The sequence below is a fragment of the Carassius gibelio genome, chromosome B12 (assembly GCF_023724105.1).
Source record: "Carassius gibelio isolate Cgi1373 ecotype wild population from Czech Republic chromosome B12, carGib1.2-hapl.c, whole genome shotgun sequence".
Classification (NCBI taxonomy): Eukaryota; Metazoa; Chordata; class Actinopteri; order Cypriniformes; family Cyprinidae; genus Carassius; species Carassius gibelio.
In genome coordinates this window covers 19646823-19672855 of record NC_068407.1, presented here as the reverse complement: position 1 = coordinate 19672855, position 26033 = coordinate 19646823, and the positions used below count along the sequence as shown (strand labels likewise).

The following is a 26033-nucleotide window of genomic DNA, read 5'->3' as shown; positions in this document are numbered from 1 at the left end:
ATTAATTGGCTTAATCAGTTTCTGAGGTCTAGATTGGCTGAACTCAAAGATAATTAGTCATCATGCTCTGACAGACAGAACGGTCAATCATAGCGGTTCTGCACGCGTACGTGAGGCTCCCGAGCTCAACTCACCTTTGCTTACTAAAGAGTAATTGGTGTTTTAATCTTTGCACTTTCATGTATATAATTAGCACACTTTCCCGGAGCAGTTTTTTTTTTTATGACCAACATGTAGGCACATGTATATTAGTACATTAGCATAGCATTACTGTAAGTAATTAGCTGGAGTGGTCAAAGGCTTAAACTTCCCCATTTAAAAAAAAAAGTCTTGTTTTACTTCATTTCCTCTTCCTGAAATGTCTGTCAGATGCTGAAGCGTTCATTTGAGAACAAATCACAACAAACTGAAAAAGTGTTTTTGAATAGCTGTCAGGACGTGAATGCGCTTATTTGTAAAATTGAAATGTTACTTAATGAAGCTTGATTAATTAGTGTTTCATAGCTGAGATCCTAAAGATGGGGAAACGCTACTGAACTCTCTTATCAACTTAATTAATATTGAAGTTGCAAGAAAAGCGTGACAATCCCCCAGCACCTGCTTTAACGTGCAGGGAGAGGAAGAGTTTGGTTATACTCCGGTCAGTGTTTGCTGGATTTATAATTAGATCTTATGCAACCGCACCGCAGGGATGCACTTTGCTATTTAGATGTGTTTTTCAGAGGGTTTGTTTTTAATCCCTTGCTTGTTTTACATCACGCAGTACCAACATAATTGCGCTGGGCAAACTTGTGCAGGTTTTTTTTTTATATTATCTTATTACAGCGTGAGATCTGCACATCCGCCAAGGCCATTAGATGAAGTAAATGTCACAGTGATCGGTGAGAGCTGCATCAGTCTCGTCTAATGAGCAGGACCACTCTACTCCTCTGAAATCATCTGACCAACGTCACTTTGGGTTGCACAATTACTCGGCTGAGATTGTAAGCGTACCGAGTTTCCGGGGCTGCTAGTTAATTGTTTGTTTTGCAGGTCCGGGTTAATTGGACGCACAAGATGCCAGTGGAAATGTAATCATTAATGAGTGACTCATTAGGACGGGATAGTTGAACATACCTGTTTTCGTCCTCTCTGATGAGGGGTCGTGTCTCTGAACCCAGCTGTTTTTCTCCAGCGCTGTTATTTGTAAAGGTCTCGCAGAGGCTCTGGTGGTCACTGACGGAGCGACGTTATTATACTTGAGTTTTTTTTGCAGATTGACCTCTTCAGGAATGAGTATTGTCTTGACGGTTCAGTGGTGACGGCTCTCTGATTTGAGATCATCAGCGAGAGTGTGTGTGTGTGTGTGTGTGTGTTTGTTTCTCTATCCAAACGTGGGAAATGGATCCATCAGCATTGACAATCCCATCACACGCTGGCGGATGTGGTTTTTGATGTCCGTTAATCCGCACAAAGACTAGCTTGATTCCTCCTGCATACATTGATCTCGGCAGCTGTTCAGATGCTCTCTCATGTCCATGACTTTGCCCCTTGGCTCTTGTTTTCATGAATCTTCACACATCCTTCCACACACGTCTTTCTCTGTCTTTTACTTTGTAGTCGAACCTCACAAAGCAACAGAACGGCTTCAAAATCACTTTGAAAACTCTGGAGGACAACCTGCTCTCACGACTCTCCTCCGCGTCCGGAAACTTCCTGGGAGACACCGAGTTGGTGGAGAACCTGGAGATAACCAAACGAACGGCGGCCGAGATTGAAGTCAAGGTGTGGGTTTCTTGGGTTTTCAGCTACAGTAACATCTTCCCATGAGTGGTTTACAGTAAATCAATGAGTTTTGCTATAAAAATACAGTATATTTAAAGTTTTACAGATCTCAAATCAATATATATTTCATTAACTTTCAATTAAACAAAGACTAAATTCACTTTTTACCATTATAATATGCAGTCACTGTATAGCATTTTCACTGTATAGCATCAGAACTTCTAGTTAACCATTTTTTCAGTCTTTTACTGTTATAATTTCAGTTTGTTTGTTTGTTTGTTTGTTTTTTGCACATTTAGACACTGTATAAATATACATATTATGTAAATATACATATTAAGTTTGATAGTAGCACAACAGTTTCCATAAAATATATTTGATTAAAATGCAAATAAAAGTAACCATTTATCGAAAAATTATATAATAATAATAATAATAACAATAATGATATTTATATAAAATATAATCAATTAAATAAAAACAATTATATATATATTTTTAATAAATAGTGATATATATATATTTTTTTTTTTTTATTTTAATTAAAAATAATTATTTTATTTTATATATATATATATATATATATATATATATATATATATATATATATATAGCTTTTGAATCCATTGTCCAACTATTTGTTGATATTAATTTGAGTTATTAGTCATGAAAGTGATTAAATTCTGCAGTATATTAACATACATACTAACACACATATTAAGACATTATTAATGTTCCTGATCTTGTTTTGCTGTGCTCCAGGTGAAAGAGGCTAAGGTGACGGAGGCTGAGATCAATGACGCTCGGGAACACTACCGTCTGGCGGCGGCCCGCGGTTCGCTCCTATACTTCATCATGAACGACCTCAATAAAATCCATCCCATGTACCAGTTCTCTCTCAAGGTAGCTCCATCCCGACCTGCACCAGCTCTTAAAAGCCTGTTGTTTATTTCCCAGTGCTCCAGGATTTAGTTATTGTGTTTCTCTCCTGTTTTTATGAAGCTGTGTCTGTCCCATGCTAACACAACTATTTAGCCGTGATGAACTACAGCAGTTAATATAATGTTCTGCAGACGCTCAGTGTATTACTTCACTAGCTAATAACACAGGAATCACTATGGCTACATTAATTATACTTTATTATGTTTTATATTACGCTAGCGTTTGATGCGAACTGAATGTGATGAGATTTAGACTGTGTACCATGAAATAATACAAAGATAATAAATAGGCAACACGTCATAACTGGTTGCAAGCTAAAGCTGACACGCTGCTTCCAGCATCTGTTCATTTAATGAATCGTTCAATAAGAATCACAACGTATTTATATATGTGACCCACGTATTGAGATACCTACAGTATATTATTATCAGACTTGACCCCAGAAGGATAACCTTTATTTTATTTTATTTTATTTTATTTTATTTTATTTTTTCTTAATTTGTTTTATTTTTTCTTAATTTATTTTATTTTTTCTTATTTTATTTTCTTATTTTATTTTATTTTTATTTTTTTCCCTCTAACTGCAGCACAGAATTCTTTATGAAACACTTTATTTTAATATTCATAAGAAGAGCTTTGCAGACATAACTGGAGAATAGATTATGAATGTATAGCTAATTTGTATGCTGGTTTTCTGATGTTTCTAGTCATAATGCTGACAAGATACAATTTACAGCTATCAAAAAATAATTGCCTTTTCCGTTGTGTACAAATTTATGCAGAGAAATCTTGATCTTCCCCAGAACTAGTTACAAAAGTGTCTCATCAGAGAATGAGAGAAAAGCAGAAGAGTATTAAATCAAGTTCTTTCTCTCCTGTAATGCGTGTGTTTGTGTGCTCCTCACGTCCAGGCCTTCAACGTTGTGTTTCAAAATGCCGTACTAAAAGCCGATCCGGACGAGACCTTGAAACAACGGGTCTTAAATCTGATCGACAGCATCACGTCGTTGGTGTTCCAGTACACCACCCGCGGGCTCTTCGAGTGTGACAAACTCACTTACACCGCCCAGCTGGCCTTCCAGGTGAGCCTCCGCTCCGCAGCATATGCCACGGCTCCTCCGGCTTCTCTTAAACATGCATTTATCTCCACTTTAGGTCCTGCTCACGAATAAAGAGATCAGTCCCCGCGAGCTGGACTTCCTGCTGCGCTACCCAGTGCAGCCGGGCTTGACGTCACCCGTCGACTTCCTGTCCAACCACTCCTGGGGAGGAATCAAAGTGAGTTACTCAGATTTAATGAAGGCCGTCAGTGTCTGTGTCGTTATTTGATTTGCTTTGCTCACGTCTCTCTGTTATTCATTTGTACGAAAGGATAAAAATGTGGCCGCAGGGAGCAGAAGCATCATCATATCGCTGAGCAAACTCTCTGTCCTCATCAGATCTTAATATAGGTTCATTTGGTTTCTCAAACACATGCACCAAATCTGCTTTAATGTCAGGAAAGCTGTTAGATGAAGCTGACGTCAAGATGCTTTTATGTTGCTGAATAAATCACGATCCACGTTCATGGTTTGAAAACAGAAGCTCGGACATGAAATCTTTGTGTTCTCAAATGTTTCATTTTTGTGTTAACTATTCATTTCTTATACTTCAACTATATACAGAGAATATTAGCTTTAATACTATTACTACTAATAACAACAACAGCTATTATTGTTAATAATAATAATATCTGTTGTTGTTTTTAATATATGGTAACACTTTAGTGTAGGGACCAATTCTCACTATTAACCAGTTGCTTATATGCATTGCATATTTCTAGCATATTCTGTTTATTAACTCATTATACAGTAAAGCACATATTCATGCTGTATTGTGCATGACCATATTTTAGATCCCTTAATCCTATGCTATACTTAATTTAACAACTACATTACTAACTATTAACAAGCAGCAAATTATGAGTTTATTAAGGCAAAAGTGAAAAGTGTGACCCTGTATATTGTTGTTTTGGGGGTGAACTGTTCCTATAATATTATAATTTGTACATATCTTCATTGTAGATGCTATTAGGATTGAATAGTAAGGTCACACTTTATTTTAGAGTCCAATTCTCACTGTTAACTAACCATTAGCTATGACTTTTGCCTCAATATTTGCGGCTTATTAGTAGTTTATAAGGTAGTTGTTAAGTTTAGGGTATTGGGTAGAATTATGGATGTCATGCATTATATGTACTTTATAAGCACTAAAAAACAGTCAATATGTTAATAATAGACATGCTTATAAGCAACTACTTATTAGTGTGAATTAATAGTAATTATACAGAAAGCCATCACTTGTTTAAGTGCACTACTGTACATCTGGCAGTTCCTGTCGCTTCTCTTCTGTCTCGAAATCTTGCCCTTCAGTGTGAATCTTCAGGAGGTTTCCTGCTGTTCTCCAGCACATCGTCAGCGATGGGAATATAAATCTGATCTCATTTAAAAGTCCATAATGTGCTCAAATCTGTCGTTAAGATATAGTGTTTCCCATAAGCAAGGCTTTCTGGGATTATGAGTCATCATCATTCTCCCGCCGCTTTCGGCACCTTCAGGTCGAGCCGAGAGTCTGTATGAAAGAAAGGCATGTGTCACAGCGTTGTTCTTCCGAGAGGAGATGAATATAAGTGCGCCATAGGAAATCCTCTGTTCTGCTGCCGAAGCGCTTCTGGGAGTCTGAAGAAACACGTTCATGTTTACTCAGCAGTTTGTGCCAGAAAGACACTTTACTTTGTAGTTCGATTTGATTAGCGCTTTGACAGTGTTGTATCTGAGCTCTTTATTCTGTACATGTCTGTCATCATAACGTTTGATAAGACTGCACAGCGTCCACTCAGCAACGTGCAAAATAATGCATACTAAATGAGTCATACTTGTATTATTGATGAAACATCTTGAAACGCACAGTCCTGCAATGTGACATGCTAAACTCCAAATTATTTGATAATTATTGCAGCTTTACGCAGTTTTTATATTAATTCTGAGACGACGTGATGTATGTGGACACCGCAGGACTATTTCACATGATCGGAAGTCCTTAAGTGAATCTTTTTTCACTTCCACTGGTTTTGTGTGGTATCGTTAATCAGTATTTTATTTTCATTAAATATAAAATGTGCTTATTTTATGGTGATGTTGTTCCAGGCTCTCAGCACGATGGAGGAGTTTCATAACCTGGACCGTGACATTGAAGGATCGGCTAAACGCTGGAAGAAGTTTTCAGAGTCCGAGTGTCCGGAGAAAGAGAAGTTCCCTCAGGAGTGGAAGAACAAGACGTCGCTGCAGAGGCTGTGCATGATGAGAGCGCTACGGCCCGACAGAATGACCTACGCCGTCAGGTCAGATCTCAGTCCATCCTCATGCATCATACCTCAGTGTCTGCAGACATGTTTTCCCGAGAGTCTGTGAATCTGTGGTTTGCTCGGCTGCATTCATACAAAACATTTACTTCATTAACTGAAAACCTTAAGTAAAGACTCTGAAGCTGATGAAGCCAACTCATTCAAATCAATAAGAGTCATTTGTTCATCAATCAGATTTGTTCAATTGAATCTGTCTGAGAATCTTCTGACAGCCTTATTTTTTCTACATTATATTCGCTCATTTCTGCTTTATAGATTTAGTTGTGTGTTTCTACAGTCCATGATGCTTGACCTTTAGGGAGACACAGGCAGTGTTAATATAATAAGACAGCACAGGCCAGTGTCTAAAACAATCAGTTTCCACAGATGCCCTGTGTGCTGACTTTGTGCTCTTTATTATGATCCAGAAGTGCGTCGTTATTACAGTATGATCATAACGAGTTCTTCAGTTTGAAAAAGCTAAATACGATTCTTACACCCTTCAGAGATTTCGTGGAGGAGAAGCTGGGCAGCAAGTACGTGATGAGCCGCTCGCTGGACTTTGCCGTGTCATATGAGGAGTCTGGACCCGCCACACCCATGTTCTTCATCCTGTCCCCTGGAGTCGACCCGCTGAAGGATGTGGAGAAACACGGTACAGATGCATGTGATCTCGACCATTTACATCATTTTACCAAAATGCTGCAGTAATCGCCTGTGATTTTAAAGCTAAGGTGTCATTTTGGCATTTTCAAAATGAGCCTGGAAAGATCAGCAGATCCCTGCAATCCAGACCAATACATTCTGTCTATTTGTGTCTTAAACTAAACTTAATGTGTTTCTCCATGAATGACTGAGTGTGAGGGATCCGGTTAAATACAACTAATCCGATCACACAGCCGACATTACTGACCACAGACAACAGATCTGACTGTCTGTTTTGTCCTTAAATAACATCCTCCAGGAAGAAAACTGGGATATACGTTCGACAACAGAAATTTCCACAACGTTTCGCTGGGCCAGGGGCAGGAGGTGGTGGCAGAACAGGCTCTGGATCTGGCTGCCAAAGAGGGGCACTGGGTCATTTTACAGGTAGACCACACAACAAACTGCAGTGAAACCACTTCAGATCACACAGGTCTTCCTCGGGTCATTACTAAAACACATGAAGATCATCATAACCAGATCCACAGGGCTGGAGTCAGTTTAGCTGTCTGGTTCAGAAAACTTAAACTTTTTATTACTTGAAATAAAATAAATGTCTAAAATACAAAAAAAATTCCCCCTACTATCCAATAAAAATGTGCACTATTTATATTATTAATATTTATTTAGAGTAACATAACTTTTATTTACTTTCCTTTAGAAATATATCTATACATATAATGTCCATTTTTCTTTTTTTTTGTCTGTTATTTATATGAAATTCCAAACATAGGCTTGGTGGAGCCTAATCGTTCAGTCGTACATGTGACCCTGGAGCACAAAACCAGTCTTAAAGGGATAGTTCACCCAAAAATTAAAATGTGATGTGTATCTGCTTACCCCTAGGGCATCCAAGATGTAGGTGACTTTGTTTCTACAATAGAACACAAACTGAGATTTTTAGCTCAAACCGTTGCAGTCTAACAGTCTTACAATGGAAGTGGATGGGAATCAGGGCTAAAACATACAATAAAACTAAAAAAAAAAAAAGCATACACAAACAAAACCAAATTAAACCCTGTGGCTCGTGACGGTACATTGATGTGTAAAAGACACAAAAAGATAAACACGCATACTAGGACGCGCCCAGGAGAGTTCAGATACTGCATGAATCAGAGGTAAAATACGATATAAATAGTGTTCAGTCTCTTGCGCAGTCACTTTGTGTCTTTACACATCAGAGCCGTAGTTCACTGACAAGCTTTTAATTTCTTAATTAATTTCTAATTTACTAGCAGGACTGAATGGGCGTGAAATCTCACACATTATTCATTTATTTATTTATCTTATTACATTTGTCTTAATTGGTGTCATTCTAAGTCTATAGTCTAATTCTGTGCACTGTTTATGTGTAAGCATAGATGTTAATAAGTCTGATTCTAAAATGATTCTGGTTCTAAATCTTTAAAATGAATATGAAAAGCAAACTGCAGACATAAAAACTATATTGAACGTTTTTATGAAAACTATAATAGCATCTAATTTATTGTAAAATAACACTGGCCTGGATGGCAATGGTGGAGTGATGATGTACAGTTACAGTAATGTACCTGCAGCATTCCTCAATCATTGCATTCAGCAGTTTCCTGATGTGCATCATTAGTGTATCATCGTGTGCTTTCCCCCTACATGTTTAAACCAGAGCAGTATGACGATAGCGTGTCTCAGATGAAGAATGCTGCTTGTGCATTAGCACTTAACTGGCAAAGCAAATGTCTGGCCAGCGTGTGCCTCCCGGCTGATTAATGACCTGTTGTGCTGTGCTGGGAGAGAGAAATGCCCCACATTCACGCCGCCGGCCCACGGAGGCAAACAGCCGCACTTCACTAATGAGTCCATTAGAGCGCCGACATTTCATCCCAATGTCACTGTGAAGGCAGCGTCCGCTCGGCCACTGCTGCTCATTACACATATTAGTCTGGACGCCGTCCAACAGCCACCCAAATGTACAAATTGGCAAAATGGACGCGGTTTGATTAAAAACACAATCGTGATCAATATGTCAAGAAAACGAGGTAGGTTATGGTCTGAATTCAGATGTTCAGATGTATCTAGATAAACGTGCTGCATCATTGAACGTACCGGAATGAGACTCCTGCGCAGAATCACAATGACTTGTATCGACGGGGATGAAACGGCAGCAGAATGTGAACATCTTTACTCCAAATCCTCCGGCTGATCAGAAACACGCTATTTAATTGTCTAATTCAATGGATCCATAGATTCCCATCTCTGTTCGGCCTATCCACAATCTTCATCTGCCGTCTCATCTCCTGTTTCAGTCCACTTATGAATTCAGTCTCGGGCTGGGAGACGGCGGGTCAATGGAAAGTTCCCCTCCAGTGAAGGTTAATTATATTGCAGCACACGGGGTCCCGGCCAGCAGAAATGCAGAAATCCACTCACCGTAGAGAGGCAATCAATCGCTAATACTAGAGCAGAAAATCCTCAGTCCTGGGAATCAAGTGGCTTACAGTGACCAGAGTCCCCCTCCCGCTAGAAATGTACCCTTTTAGATACACAATGAGAAGAGACCTGGAGAGCAAGGTGAATTCGCTCAGGGACGACTATTACTTGAAAAGCTGCTGCAAGGATTGTGTTTAACTTTAATGGCTTTTCTGGAAGGAATATGCCGCATTCAGCCAGCCGTTATCAGGCTTTACGGGCAGATTCAGCAGGAAAGACCAGTTACAAAGGACATGCTGTATGAGGGAACAGAACCATGGAAATAATGAAATTATGACTCACTGTGAAGTACAGTCACATCAGTTGAGCATTTTTCTAATACTCCTTTTTCACTACAAATTATAGGATACACTTTATAATTGGAGTGAACGCCGGAATGCCATTGTTTTCAGTTATAATCAAATCTCCTCCTATAAACCACAAAACATGAAAGCGTCTTTGTATTTTACACATCCAATGTTCCTGAGAAATTGCCTGCATTTTTAAGTTTCAAACGCAGCCAACAACACACATCTCACCTGGGATAGTAAAAACTGCAGATGGCTCTGAAGCTTTTAGCTTCTGTTTCGTCTCAGAGAGACATTATGTCTGTCTGTGCCCTGGAGAAAGAAACCCTTCATTTGTGATGACAAGCTAAAAGTTAAAGTGGCACTTTGTTTTGAGGAGGCTTTCAGCTCATCCTTGGTACTTTCAAGTCATTTCCAGCCAATTGCAATATTGATATAATTTAGAGGTTTATTTTCTTTCATTTAAATCATTCTGTGAATCAATAGCGCTGTAATAGTGATTTTAACACTGTGACAGTTCATTCAGAGCAATGATATATTCGGCAGATAACAGCATTAAGGAGGTGATCGTTTGTGCTCCTGCATTATCAGTTATTGTTATTTTCATGGCACAGTTGTTTTTGTAACCAGATTCTCTTTTATGCATTAGATTTTTAACAAAATGCAAAACATGTTAATTTAGAGCTTAAGACATGTAAGACATTTTTACATGATTTTTACATCCCATTTACAAAAGCCATACTGACAAATAACAGCATACAGCACGATAATGCTACAGGGAAGTGCTCGTTGTATAAATTGCAACTTCTTGTTAACTGTTTTTTTATAAACTAGAATATCCACTTGGTGGCTAAATGGCTGGGAATGCTGGAGAAAAAGCTGGAGCAGCATGCAGAGGGAAGCCACCAGAGCTTCAGGGTGTTCATTAGTGCAGAGCCGTCCTCTTCACCCGATGGCCACATCATCCCACAGGGCATCCTGGAGAACTCCATCAAGATCACCAATGAGCCACCCATGGGCATGCATGCCAACCTTCACAAAGCCCTGGACAACTTCAACCAGGTAGTACGACCTGTACATGTTCACACCTCTCCAATAACTCACAATGCAGCTACTCCACGGTCCTATAGGAAGCTGCTCTGGATAAATATGTTCTTAATTATGTTATTGGTTGCATACTGCACTGACAGAGCTGAAGTACATACAGTATAAGTACAGTCACATACCACTACAAACCTATTGTTTTCTGTTCCACAAAAGGTTACTTTGCACAATATTAGCTCAAAAAAGTTGTAACTTTTGTAATTCACTGACACACACCAACCACCCACCTTAAAGGCTTTTTTCACCCCAAAATGAAAATTCTGTCATTAATTACTCACCCCCATGTCGTTACAAACCCGTAAGACTTTAGTTCATCTTCAAAACACAAATTAAGATATTGGGGATAAAATCTAAGAGCTTTCTGACCCTCAATGGACAGCAACGCAACTGAAATGTTCCTAGGTCCAGAAATGTAGTAAATATGTTGGTAAAACAGTCCATGGGACATCAGTTTTTCAACTTCAGTTTTGCGATTATTTAATCAACAATTCTTCTCCCCTGAATTACGTCTTCTGGCATTTTAGAAAGTATTAAAATGCATGCTTTCCCCTAAGCGTAAACAACGCAGATTACGTTCATGTGCGCACTTTCCCCCCGAACGTAAATAATGGTGATTACATCCAAAACGTTTAAAAAATGGTGGAAGACGTAACTCGGGGGAGAAGAATGTTTGAATAAATTGTGTTATTTTTGTTTTCTTTGTGCAAAAAAAAAAAGGTTTTCTCATAGCATCACAAAACTGATGTCACATGGACTGTTTTACCGATGAATTTACTATGTTTCTAGACTTGGGAACATTTAAGTTGCATTGCTGTCTATGGAGGATGAGATAGCTCTGTGATTTCATCAAAAATATCTTAATTTTTGTTCTGAAGATGAACAAAGGTCTTACAGGTTAAAGTAATTAATGATATTATTTTCATTTTGGTGTGAACTAACCCTTTAATTCTATATTCAGATTATGATTTGAAACTTTGATTGATTGATTGATTGATTGATTGATTTCTTCAGTTTTTACTAAAATATAAATAAGCATTAATATTAGAACAGTTGTATCACTCTGACACATGCCATGTGAAATATACCAGAATGTCAATTATAGAAAAAGTGTGTTCAAGTCACTATATGTATGAATTGCATTTCTATTGCATTTTTGAATAAGGCAGGGGTAAAATTGGCATTTTATTAACCCATGTCATGTTTTCTGTAAAGTCGCATAAATGCAAATTGTGCTGTTTTGTTTATCTTGGATCTGGTTAATACAATAGTGGCCATCTGTGGGGCCGTTTTGCTTGTTATGAGAGAGTCTCTGTTTGCGGCGCTTCTGTTAATTAAAATTCTGCATGTGTTATCGACGAACCCCATCCGTGACTTTCCAGCTCACTCTAGGCCGATTTAATGTGCCGATGACTATCTGCCAGATCAGTGCTGTAGCAACACTCGTACTGTAGCTTTCTAGGAGGGTTCCTGCGCCGAACGAGTCACATTCTAGTCATGTACGCACCTTGAAAGTAAATCAATGGCAGAGAAAAAGGCCTAAACAGCTCTCAAACTCTAGTAAGCAGCAGTAATCCAGAAAATGACAGCTACTTTCATATTGACCTTTTTAGCTGTCCTGGCAAAGAGCAGAGTCAATTGCTTCCTGTTGGCGTTGTCAAATTCAGGGCTAATGGAAATGATTTTTAACTCTCCGTGATTGGTTTGATTGTGACGAGCCATTAAACGTAGCTATGGAGATCATAATCTCATTCTGTAGACAGATCGCTGGTGTTGTGTGCAGAATGTTAATGGATCAGAGCTTTAACTCCTCCTGCTCTATTATTAAAGCTCCTTAAGTCAGTCACACCAGCACAGCGACATATAAGAGCTAACACTACTGGAGACATATTCATAAGCAAAGGATATTTTTTAACAGCATTATTGGGTTTCTTGTGCAAACAAAGGAATCCCATGAGGTGGAGATGCCATTTGGATGTCAAACACACACACACACACACACTAATTGAAGTTGTTTCAAATAATGAGCCCAGCGATGAAAGCTATGACAAGCAGTGACAATTAAAAAGGAATCTCAGCTCCTAAATATATTGGAATGGAGTCATTCTTTTGTCTGTCCTAATGCCCGGTGTCCACTGGGAATGCTGACAATGAAAGAGGAACGCAAAGGTTTTTACTTTGAACGCTTTCTCTTTGTTCTCCGGTCGGAGCTTGTTGGCAGAATGTGAAGCGTGATACCAATGTGTCCTAATTGACAGGATACTCTGGAGATGTGTGCCCGCGAGAACGAGTTCAAAAGCATCCTCTTCGCCCTGTGCTACTTCCACGCAGTGGTGGCGGAGCGGAGGAAGTTCGGCCCTCAGGGCTGGAACCGGAGTTACCCATTCAACACCGGAGACCTGACCATCTCCGTCAACGTGCTCTACAACTATCTGGAGGCCAACACCAAGGTGAGAGAAGTAGAGTTTATTTATGTGAGTGTACTTATTGAACTAGGGAGAGTGGAACGCCTGCTGACATACGCTGTGTTAAAAGAGACTGATGTGGGTCTGGAGCGTGTGTAATTACTCACCCACACTTACACAACAACCTGCTCCCAATTTAATATTCATGCCCTTCATTGCACCCAGCAATTAAGCATCACTGCTTCCTTTAATGGCGAAACCCCAGCGCTAAAGAGCTATGGACTTGAACTAGATCGTCATTTCCTGAAGGAAATAGCAGTGTGAGGCAGCAGAGCAGTGTTAGATACATTTGGTTCAGTGTAATGATGCATTAAAACCATTGTCATGATTCTCAGCAAGCGTCATGTTTCACTCGAGTGCTGCGTATGACTATAGCTATAAATATTTTAAATATATGCTAGGACATCAATTACAGGCATAATTCAGTGTGCAAATGTATCTGTTGAAGTCATTGGGAGGTTTTCAAACCTTTAAAGAGATAGTTCACCCAAAAATTCTAAATGAATAAGAATATCCAGCCTTATGTTTTACATAGACTGAAAATCAATGGTAATTCATGTTGCCAAGATACAAAATGGACAAATAAATTCATCAAATAGACTTATATTCCAACAGCAGGGGGTCATCGGAGAACTATGACTTGAATTTCCATCTGGGTTCCAAAGGCTTGGAATATAGTATGCAGTTATAAAGACTGATTGTATGGTCTTTTATAGGAATATAAACAGTTATTTTGTTGTAAATATAAAAGTAGTGTAATGAGTATACAACACTGAGTATAAACAAAGTCTCTTTTAAGACAAGTCATGTCACTCGGCGGCCATCTTTGAAACGCCTCTCGGGCATCCAAGTGGAGCTTCTATCTCTTTGACTGGGGAAGCATTAAATTCTCCAAAACTGTTCACTAAGTTTAGGATTACATTTTATATTCAAAATCACCAAAGAAATCTGACAACCACTGTGTTATAAATGTTGTAACTTTTGCTCAAAAAGCATTATAAAAAGCTTATTTCTCAGGCTAGATCAGCCAGTGTGCAAGCACAGTCCTAAGAACACTTCTCAGAGCGCTGACTGTTTCTATAGCAACTGGGACTTCTAACGGCAGCTGCAGTGACATGCTGACTTTACCGATTAGCGATTGGCTCTTTCATTCAGAAGGCGGGGCTTCCTGCGATTAAGCGGCCATATTAAGTGTTGCATTTTTCCCCATACAAAACTATACAAGTGATAAGTCTTGGGGATTTCTATAGTCTTTGGTATAAATCACCATCTAGATATATTACATTGATTAGTGTTTCACAAGTGGAGGCAGATCATTTGGAAAAAAAACAAACAAAACCAGAACATATGAATCCAGCTCTTTCTGCACTTTAATTATGCACATTTTGTTATGAGACGTTTTAGTAATTCAAAAACCAAATTTGGAAGCTCTAATATCAACAGATTGACTGTGGTTCACCAACAAACAGAGACAGGGTTGAATATGTAATGAGCTGCTGTTCTTTCCTACATCTCTGACGCATTTCGGCTTTGCCCTCCAATCATTTTGCCCACACTCCATCTCTGCAGGTCACAGCACTCGCATTTACCTCCTCTCACCTGGGAACGGCTTCATCTGGCCCAGGCGCCGCACCGTCACACACCCACATTAGCTTAATCACATTACTCAGAGTCGCCGTTCAAACACGGCCGTAACTCTCATCCGCAGGGGCTGCAGAGCATGACGCTCAACACACACAAGAGAATGAATGAGTCTCATATACCTCAAACACACTCTTGGGAGCAGTGAAACACCTCAGCAGAGCGGCTTACTGCTTTCAGTGCTGTGGTTTAGTGGTTTGGACTAGTTTAGGTTTGAACTGTCATCTCTTCATCTAGGTGCCCTATGATGACCTGCGCTATCTCTTCGGTGAGATCATGTATGGGGGTCACATCACCGACGACTGGGACCGCAGGCTGTGTCGCACATATCTGGAGGAGTACATCAAGCCAGAGATGATGGAGGGAGAGCTGTATCTGGCGCCTGGCTTCCGTCTGCCGGGAAACAATGATTACAACGGCTATCATCAGGTACAGAGATTCACCAAACCTGGCCGGTCTTGTATATCCAGACCTGAGGGACGTAAAGCTGTGTGTCATATCAGTAATGATCGCAGTGATGGAAGGGCACTATATCTGGGGTCAGACTGGGGCCTGGGAATAGCTCAGATGATGTAAAACCCTAACACTAGATGGACTAGGCAACTGTATATGTGACCCTGGCCCACAAACCAGCCATAAGGGTACATTTTTTGAAATTGAGATTTATACATCATCTGAATACATACACTTTCCACTGATGTATGTTTTCTAGGATAGGACAAGATTTGGCCAAGATACAACTCTTTAAATAACTGAAGAAAAAAAGAAATCTAAATATTGAGTCCTTAGCAATGTATATTGCTTATGAAAAAATACGTTTTTATATATTTACGGTAGGAAATATATAAAAATATCTTCATGGAACATGATCTTCACTCAATATCCTAACGATAATTTGACCCATACAATTACTAAATATACCTGTGTGGCTTATGACTGGTTTTGGGGTCCAGGGTTTCATACTGTTACTGTTAAACGTATAGATATGTAGAAGTAGATGCCTCATTAGCGGCTGTTTCTATGGGCCGCTATATAGAAGGTATCCGCCATATTGGAAAGGTCAAACCCTGTCCGTAAACACTCAAGAGCACATTGGCTGTATGTCTGCAACCCTAGTTTTACGCATGTATGATTATCTGCAATAGACTTACATAGACCTAGCAGATTATTTTGCTAAACTAACACAATACTGTACAAAGACATGAAGCCGTTAGCTAACACAACATTTAAAAGGTACAATAGTTTTATAAACCTTTAATATTAAGTAATTACGTATTAAAAACGCAAACCAACACATTGTTACCTTTGAAAGTTTATTCAATTTTCTATTTAAGTTTCAGTGGTTTTTGTGGCGTCTTGAAATTCATTCATTTGACGACACGTTGACGTTCCAAGATGGCATATCTATGGCTATACTGTGATATACTAATAATATATTTCTGGGTTCAAAACCTGCCATAAATGTGAATTGTAAACCTGCCTTGCTCATGTAGCAAGTGATCCTCAGCTTTCATAATTTGACAATAACTCCTTTTGTTTTCCAAAAAGCCATACAAGTTTGGAGCAACAGAACGGTGAGTAAATGTACGTTAGAATCATCCGTTTAACAGAAGGTTATCTGTGGAAAGAGAGTGATGCCACACCGTTCCAAATGCACATGCCTGATAAGATGGCTGAGTTTGAATGACACTTCTGAGCGTTTTATGACATTCTGTGTGATTGACACGTTGCTCTCTAACATCTCCTGCATGTGTCAGCCGCCCAGATTAGAACACTGCTAATTAACAAAGCCTCTTTTCTGTCATCCCGTCAAGTATCGGGGATGCTAGGTCATGCATGGTCAATATTTTGGGTTCAACATTAGGATTGAAGGCTTGTGTTGGTTTGTGCTTGTTTGTGTGAATGTCATCTGCACTGCTCTTAAATCCCCACACAGACACATCGCAGTGGACTCAGTGAACGTGTCTTCATGTTTGATGTGTAGTCCAGTCTAATGATGATCGCTGCTGCACACCTCATCACCTCTCTCTGGATCTGTTTCAGTACATAGATGGCGCTCTTCCACCCGAGTCCCCGTACCTTTACGGCCTGCACCCGAACGCAGAGATCGGCTTCCTCACGCAGACGTCAGAGAAGCTCTTCCGCACGGTGCTGGAAATGCAGCCCAGAGACGGAGGATCGGGAGAGGGAACATCCGGATCACGCGACGAGAAGGTTCTGGAGAAACACTCGCATTCGACCACATTATTTAGCTACGAAGGGAACATTAATATTTCAAAATATCTCAGTATTTTACCTCTTGATACTGTATTGATTTTCTCACAGCAAAAAAAATAAAAATCAATACTTTTGATAAATATTCAACATGAATGTTTTGAGGGAAAAAGAGATGAACACACACTGAATTTCTATTTGATCCAAATCCAAACTCAGAGCTAGCTAAAAATATACTTGTACAGGGGCGTCTGGTTTCCACTGGGGAAACTGAATCTAGCGAGTACACCCCACAATATTAATATCATGATTAATGGAAACCTGTAGAATTCTACATTAAATATAATGTAAATCTAAATCTAATTGCATTCATTGTGTTTAGAGATTTTATGATAAGTGCTATATTCCCATCTGAAACATGCACCTAGGATCAATAATCTACACAAAATGACTGAAGAGCAGTTTAATTTTGCATGAGTAGCAACCTTCAGCAGGTTTCAAATGGATAAAAAAATTGTCCAAGCTACTCCCATTAAAAAGGCATGCAACCCATTTGGATTCAAGGAATAATGCTCTACTTACTAAAGGAGAATTGATAAGAACTAACATCTAAATTAACCAGGAAAACATTGTCCTGCACTAACATAAAGAAGAAGACCTTTTAGTGATGATCACACTAGAATTTACTACGGTGAAGTGTACAGTAGTAACTAGTTACTGTGGTAAATTTTGACTAGCATGTTGATTTTTCTTCTTCTTCAGATTAAGCATTGTTGTAGCTATATATTCTAAATGTATAGGCTGCTATTTTCCATAATGCTTATAATCAATTTAAAACCGAAATAACTTAAAAGTAAGCATAGGTAGTAATGAGGAGCCATCAATGTTTTTACTGCAGTAAAAGCTACTTTTTAATTATTTCAAGAACTATGGAACATTTTCATAATTTATCCAGAGTCTGGGCCTTTATGAATTATTGACCAAGCAATCAATTTTCCCAGTTATGTTATAAACCAACTTTGCATGTGTGAACGATATGTGAGCTACTACAGAATAAATAAATAAATAATAAATGAGGTCAAATTTAACCTCATTAAACTCTCCGTGCGTGAATGAGCTCTTGGTAAGGGTCGCGGTGATCACATCGTCACGTCCGGAGACAGACTGGTGTCTGAAGAGGTTCAACTCTGCTCATTTCCCAGCAGCGGCTGCTTTCAGGGGCCTCTGACATTTAAGAGATTAGATATGGGAGTCGTGGAAGAGTGCTTGAATGCATTATGACAGCTGACCTTTTTTAGTTAAGAGATTGGGATGTGTAAGCAATGAGGGCTTTGCATTAACTCCTCATGTATCTGACACAGACAAATAGATCTGCTGAGAGGATCGCGATTAAGAGCCCAGACCGAGCTTTACGTTCACGCTGTGTCTGAAGTCACTCGGACGCTGCTCTGTTAGCTCGATTGTCATGTTTAATATATGTGTTCATTATTGTTCATATTTATTCTATTGAATCCCTTTCATCCAAACCGTGCCGTGTTTCTGTGCTCAGAGAAGAGATCTGTCCCTGAGCAGTAATACCTTCATCAATAATATGACCGGACTTATTAGATGATTGCATTGCCTGCAGGGTAATTGAATACTTGATTCATCCTGCAAATGATCATTTCCTCTGTGTGCAATGTTCTGATTTACCAATAATATTTCCCCAGTAAATTAGTCAGCCAAGAAAGATAAAAACACTTATGCTAATGAAAAAAAAAAAAATTACCAACCTGTTTAATTCTTTTTATGAAATCATTATATTTGCATCAATGGATGACGTATTTAAAAAGCGGCATACTTTCAGGGAGTGGTGTGAGTGTTCAGCGTGATGGATGGAGCAGAGCAGTCCCTGACGTGTGTGTCTGTGTGTCCAGGTGAAAGCGGCGCTTGATGAGATCCTTGAGAAGCTTCCGGAGGAGTTCAACATGGTGGAGATGATGGGGAAGGTGGAGGAGAGGACGCCGTATATCGTTGTGGCGTTACAGGAGTGTGAGCGCATGAATACCCTGACACAAGAGATCAAACGCTCTCTAAAAGAGCTCAATCTAGGCCTGAAGGTTAGACACACACGCATGCAGATGCATAAAGACGCACACACACACACACACACCTGTAAGTGAATGGCTTGCTGTTGTACTGAGTTCCCAACCCCTTTTGTCTGCTGCTGCACGGATCTCATCACCACATCAAATGCTGATCAGGTGGCTGAATGATTTTTCTGCCATATTATTAAAATCTGATATGCAGTCAGTTATTGCTTTCTTCGCACACCTGCTGGAATGACACATCCGTCTCTTTCTTGGTGCTTGGTAACGGGAGAAATGAAATCACTAGCGTGCCGGCGAGAGAGAATGTGTTGCTCTTTTCAGACCTAGTTTAACTGCGTTAAATCCCTGAATGACGGTAAGCCTTATGAAGAAAAGACAACTATTAACTACCGCAGGATTGTGGCCTTGGCAGATTCAACAGGGAGTCACTGAGATGATTTCCATTACTGTGGATCACCTACTGAAACGACTGAAGCCCTTTATTGTGTTGTTCTGAGACACAATAGGGAAAAGAATCTAAATTATTCACATATTCCTGAATGTGTTTGGAGCCACGTTGCACTGTGGGAAATATTATGTCATGGCAATGTGACGCTGCGTTTATAGATGAGAGTAAACACATTTTAGATGCATCTTTATGTTTTTGCTTCATATATATTCATATTCAGCTGTGACTTTTCCATTAAAAAACAATTATGCTATATGGAGTGTGAAAAAACATTTTTTTAGTCTGTCATTTAAAGGGCGCATGTCATTTAAATTAGAAGTCTGTTTGTTTACATTATCACTGACCATTTTCAAGGATGCCTGTATGGAGTGAGTTTTGGTTCTTTATTACATGCGGGAAAATAAAAGATCTGAGAGAAGAAAAAAAAAGTTTGAGAGAAAAAGTTATCACACTGATAGCAAAAAAACATTTCATGAGAGAAAAAATAATATTTGAGAGAAAAAGTTTTCATGCCAATAGCAAAAAATAATTATATTTGAGACTAAAAATTGTGAAATCTAAATCAAAACATTAATTTGGCATTTGATTTAAACATAGTATAAACCAGGTGAGTTTGCAAGTTAACCTAGCATGATGGCTGGTTAGCTTTACTAGCGATTAGCAAGCAAATAATATAATACACATTCATTCATGAATATGAGTGCTATTTTTTAATGTTTAATCTTCATTGATACTGAACTTGCTCAGCCAGCTGTGTGTCATCATCTTACCCAAACATTGGAGTGTCCGTGCTCACTGCTCAACTTAACTAGCCATAAGGCAGAGGCGGCATCTATGCAGGTGAACCGAACAATGGTGTAATGATTCAGTTTGACTCCCAAGACAAGACGATGCTCACCCGACTGGCCAATAGGAACGTGGCCCCGCCCATGACCCAATTCTCACAGTGAAAGCAAAATCCTGACACGAGCAAGAAATTGCATCAAGAGCAAAGAAAAGCGTTTCGAGAGAAACACTTTTTTTTTAAGAGAAAATATTTTCACACAGATAGCAAAAAATATATATTTGAGAGGTTTTTTTTCAAAGTATTTTGAGAGAGATTTTTTTTTCTCAGAAATAAAAAAAAAAAAATCAAATGTATATTTTTTTATGTTCTATGAGAAAATACTTTCTCTCAAACCTTTTTTTAGTCTCAAATATTATTATTTTTTGCTATTGGCATGATAACTTTTTCTCTCAAACTTTTTTTTTTTTTTTCTCTCAGATCTTTTATTTTCTCGCATGTAATAAAGAACCAAAACTCACTCCATATGCCTGTTGATTTATTCTGTCCACTTGTGTCTGAAACTGTGACGGCTTTAGCTAAAATAACACTTGACTGACATCTTTCATCTCAGGACCTCAAAAACTGATTATTAGCCTGTATAAAGTTTTTCTTCAGCTGAATCTGAACCTGCTTTATCTACTTTAAATGGCAAACACTAGAAGGTCATCTCAGCACATCAATTCCATTTTTTTTATTAATAATCATTTTATTTGTTATTTAGGATTTTTTTATTTAAACTGAACCTTTGAAACAAATACATGTACATGTTTCTAGGCTGAGCCATATGTTTCTCTCTCAGGGCGAGCTCACGATGACCAACGACATGGAGAATCTCCAGAACGCCATCTACCTGGACCAGGTGCCCGAGTCCTGGACCAAACGTGCCTATCCGTCCATATCCGGTCTGGCCATCTGGTTCACGGACCTCCTGAACCGCATCAAGGAGCTGGAGAACTGGACGTCTGACTTCTCCCTGCCCTCGGTGGTGTGGCTGGCCGGCTTCTTCAACCCACAGTCCTTCCTGACGGCCATCATGCAGTCCATGGCTCGCCGCAACGAGTGGCCGCTGGACAAGATGAGCCTGCAGTGCGATGTGACCAAGAAGAACCGTGAGGACTTCAGCACGCCGCCGCGAGAGGGAGCATACATCCACGGCCTGTTCATGGAGGGCGCCCGGTGGGACACACAGGTCAGTCTCACTGTTATGGGTTTTGAGAAGAAAGAATTATAGTGAAGTCGACTGTAACTGTCTGAAATGAGAGCGAGTGTTAAAGCTACATGACAGTCAGTGAAGACGTGACTGTACATGCAGCGAGGCGAGCGTTTGTTTGCAACATGTTCACACTTTACTCCAGTCCATTTGTTCTAGCAGCAAATATTTGCAAAAAGAGCAAAAGCTTGAAAAGCTTGACATCCAGAACAAATCTCACTGAAATTTTCTTCATCTTATCACATTAAACCTTTCCCTCTGTCCTTGTGCTTCATAAATGAATCAATGTCAAATTATCTTGTCGAGTAGATAGTGGGGTAAGATGTGCCAGTATGTTCACTGTCATCGCAGACTATGAACAGACCCGTAATATACAGCTGCATGCCATTTAAATACATACATTATATTTAAAAAGAATACCCCAAAAAAATGAATCAAAGAAAATTTTCTACATGGCATTCTTGAGTCATGCGTCTAAGTCTTTAACTGATTGTGATAGTGAGCTTAGACTTCAAATATAGGATATACTAGGAAATGGTTCATATTAGAAATATTATTACCAAAAAAAAAAAAAAAAATATATATATATATATATCTATATATATAGATATAGATATATATATATATATATATATATATATATATATATATATATATATAGATAGATAGATATATAGATTTTCTTGTCTGATTCATGAAATAAATACTTAAAATAGGTGGATGCATTTGAATTATTTCGATAATTATTTAGTTATTTAATGACACGGCTGTTCAGTCAATAGTTCTAGAAGCTTTCCAATCAGGCAGATTAATTTGATCTCTTTTCTCTCTCTCTGGAGGTCAGGTGAAGTCAGTGAAGTAAGCAGTGACACAGCGAGCTCCTCTATGCACAGATGAGTCGTTCATGAATATTTTACTGCATCTGTAAGATTTACTGGCTTAAATTCACACTGACTACATTGTCATGAAAAATTCAACGGCAGTTTAAACACTGACCAGCATTTCTGATGAATGGGGCAGCGGTTTCTGCTCATTTAAATCCAAATGAAAACGCTGATTTGGAACGGATTTTATTCCCCGGCCTTTGAAGAAGCCTAGAGGAGCATCGACATGTAGAGCATCACCTGAGATTCTCCAGCTGAGACTATAATGACACCAGCTGGATATTAACCAGCATTGTTTGCTTAATTTACCAATTGATTTGCTTAAATGAGTTGATTCTGAGAGCTGTCACTTTAACACTCGCTCACACAGGTCTGCAGAAACACACACACATGCTTCAGCACAGACCCACAACAAAGAGTCTGTTTGCACCATTAGCGCTCTAATGAATGGAAATGCATGCGGCTTTCTGGTAATGTCTCGAAAAACCAGTTTTAATTACGCACAGGAAGATTTTAATCACTGCGCCCCTCGACTGTTTTCCGCCATACGTCTTCGATGAACTTAAACTTAGAATCAGGATGCCTTTTGCCCTTTGGGAAAAGCTATTTCAGCTTATCCGAGTGTGAAAGCATGTAAGTGGAGATGGAGGATCTGGCCTCATTTATATGAATGAGATTTAACACCTATTGCGACGACATCAAACACACAGGCATATACACCATGGCCTATATACATAACTTTATTCTTATCGTATAGTTATCGTATGGCTTATTTCTGAAGATATTCTCTTAGCTGAGGAATTAGTGTAATCAGCTTAAGAGAGTTTTAAAGAGACGTGACCGTAAGTTTTCAGGCCCTGTAAAAGATCTAACATGAGTTCCTCTAATCGTGTGCGAGATGCGCAAGGCCGCCTTCAGTTTTTACTGACTTTATTTATTCAAAGAGTCGTAAAACTATCAGTGTTTAAAAGCACAATAAACTGTTACTGCAGCTGCGAGACAATTAGAGTGAAATCATAAACAGTGTCCTCTGTGGAGCACTGCAATGTCAACTTTATTTGCATTTGTCCCTTTAATACTTGCAATCTTTGGTCTGTTGTTTGTGGAGCAGAAGAGGATTAATGAATTCATGAACTATCCGATGAGATGTCCCGCATCTGAACTCCTGCTAGTTTCCCTGTTCAAGAGTTTTCACTTTAGTGAAGGACAATTCAAACTTTTAAGATCCTTAAACCACAAACAGAAACTCAGTTCAGTTGTTTCCTTCTTGCAAACATGGAGCCTCTTTATAAAAATGTGCATTAATAATTAATAAACATTGTGAAACACATTCAAGCTTTCAAATCCGAATGGAATGACATGAGGGTGAGTAATTAATGACAGAATATATATATGTGTGTGTGTGTGTGTGTGTGTGTGTGTATTTTATTTATGTGCCCTCATGATCAAACAGTAATTTTCCCTGTGTTCAAAAAGCAGTTTCAGTCAGATATACATCACATTTCATGCTGATATTTAAAAGATCTCTACTTCATATAAATATAAATATGAATAAACAGTATATGATCATATGAAAAGCATATGTTATATTGAAATAATGTAAATGATGCCATAATATTATGAACCTCATATAATGCAATATGTTTAACTGGTGATTTATCATGTAGAGTGATTATAAAGTGTTACCATGAAGCTAAGGTTCCTTTCATATTAAATGTCTCTTGAAATGAATGATGAAAACTATGATGGTCTGATGTTTGTGTTGTAGGCTGGCATAATGGTGGACGCTCGTCTGAAGGAGCTCACTCCCACAATGCCCGTGATTTTCATCAAAGCCATTCCTGTGGATAAACAGGAGACCCGCAGCCTGTACCAGTGTCCCGTCTATAAGACCCGACAGCGTGGACCCACGTACATCTGGACCTTCAACCTGAAGACCAAAGAGAATCCGTCCAAATGGACCCTCGCTGGAGTCGCTCTGCTGCTTCAGATATAAACTACCTGCTCACATTTCACCAATGACTTATTTGCACCTTTTTTAGAACTTAGTATTTTCTTTTATTTTTTTGTGTGTGGAAAAATTGCGTTAGGAAAAGGCAAGTTCCAGTGCAAGTGTTTGCACAAACACGGCGTGCTATGCAGATAAATTAAAAGCACTTTGATGAATCCGTTTCATATTTGTTCAGTGTGTTTTTCTTTCACAGACTGACTTTTGCTCTACTTCTGTTCTCTCAAGTTTAAAACAGGAAGCCTACAAATCTCAGTTCTATAACATCCGAACATCTCACCCGGAGAAACCGTGGCGCCAGTCTGAGGAGAGAGCAACACCTCAGTGGATCCGCCGGCGCGGCAGCGATGAGCCTCCAGGGTCACTTATATCTGTTATTGAGAAAACTTAACAACACGTAGAGAGACTGAGCTATGAAACGGGGCCACAGGGAAACAGAATATGTGGAGAAAAGCAATAAATCCATCCAGAATCCAATTACAAAGCACCGGGAAATGGAGCTTCATGTGACACACAGCTTCTGCCGTGCTCTTTATATTCATTTCTCTCGTGTCCCAGCGTAAGGGATAGAAGACAAACGCGTTAAAGAAATAAATATGAAACCGACACGAAATGTACGGGAACCTTCTTCATTTGTTTGTGCTCACATCGGTTAAACATGATTAATGTGCTGCTTGTTTATTCGCTCCAGCAGGGCGGTAAAGAGTGCACTTTGTTCTCTGAATTTTACATTTGCATTTTTGAAGCGCATATCAGCGCTGGTAAAGCATCAAAAGAGACACGGGGAGTTTAAGGTGAGGTTTCAGGCTTTGGTTCGGCATCAATGAAACGCTGCATCAGAGAAGCTTTACATGTGTCAGGAGTTAGAGAGACAAGGATTTCCGTGAACGCTTGCAGAAAGTAAGTATGTGAATACTTGGATATAATTTCTGAACAAACTGGTCATAAAATTGGATCTGATCTTCAGGTAAATCACAACAACTATATGTTTCATTGTATTATTTGAGCGCACCATGAGAAACATAATGTGAATACTGAGGCGAACATCTTCAGAACAGTCCAATCAAAGAGAAGCTGTTCACAAATGTTAATGTGAATCATGCCTCAAACAAAAGACATTTACATTTGGACGTTTCAAATATGCTTTCATTGAAGGAGCTTGCGGTGCACATTTTAATGTTTTTTCTTTTTATTCAATGCCAAGCTCACTTAAGCTTAATGTTGATGACTTGCATAAAGATAGAAAGTTTTAAAGAAGCACCTCTACAATCTTTGATATTCACATAAACCAACCCAATCTCATGAGATGCAATGTTTTTGACAACATGGAGGAACATGTACAGTACAACAACCCATCTAGCAGCTGAAGCTTGTTGGACATTGGGTGACGCAACGGGAAAAACTCAAACACAGGGGTAAATCGGTCCAACAGCGGCCCTATCCCGACCTGTTCACACCTAACATATGAGAATGTCTGAGTTTAAAACCGGTTTATAAAGAGAAAATCCCTTCTGAGTGTGTGCGGGTCTGATCCAGCATTTCATCAGATGTTTGGTGAAGGTTATTGCTGCCAAAAGCAGGATCAGGCTGTTATTAAATT

At 39.1% G+C, this 26033-nt stretch overlaps 1 protein-coding gene across 2 annotated transcripts in view; it reads left to right on the top strand.

The window, feature by feature from the left end:
* Positions 1-25224, top strand: part of dnah9 (dynein, axonemal, heavy chain 9) — a 100717-nt gene extending 75493 nt beyond the window's left edge. The window contains exons 56-69 of one of the 2 annotated variants that reach the window (XM_052571461.1): positions 1600-1764; positions 2527-2667; positions 3618-3788; positions 3862-3984; positions 5892-6085; positions 6595-6743; positions 7053-7180; positions 10381-10608; positions 12906-13097; positions 14991-15182; positions 16797-16967; positions 18884-19066; positions 21131-21520; positions 24194-25224. In XM_052571461.1, coding sequence (XP_052427421.1) covers positions 1600-1764; positions 2527-2667; positions 3618-3788; positions 3862-3984; positions 5892-6085; positions 6595-6743; positions 7053-7180; positions 10381-10608; positions 12906-13097; positions 14991-15182; positions 16797-16967; positions 18884-19066; positions 21131-21520; positions 24194-24421 — 2655 coding nt within the window. In that variant the 3' untranslated portion in view covers positions 24422-25224. Of the gene's footprint in view, positions 1-1599; positions 1765-2526; positions 2668-3617; positions 3789-3861; positions 3985-5891; positions 6086-6594; positions 6744-7052; positions 7181-10380; positions 10609-12905; positions 13098-14990; positions 15183-16301; positions 16328-16796; positions 16968-18883; positions 19067-21130; positions 21521-24193 lie in introns of those variants that run through there. The other variant, XM_052571462.1, reaches the window with a different exon arrangement.
* Positions 25225-26033: the final 809 nt, after the last annotated feature.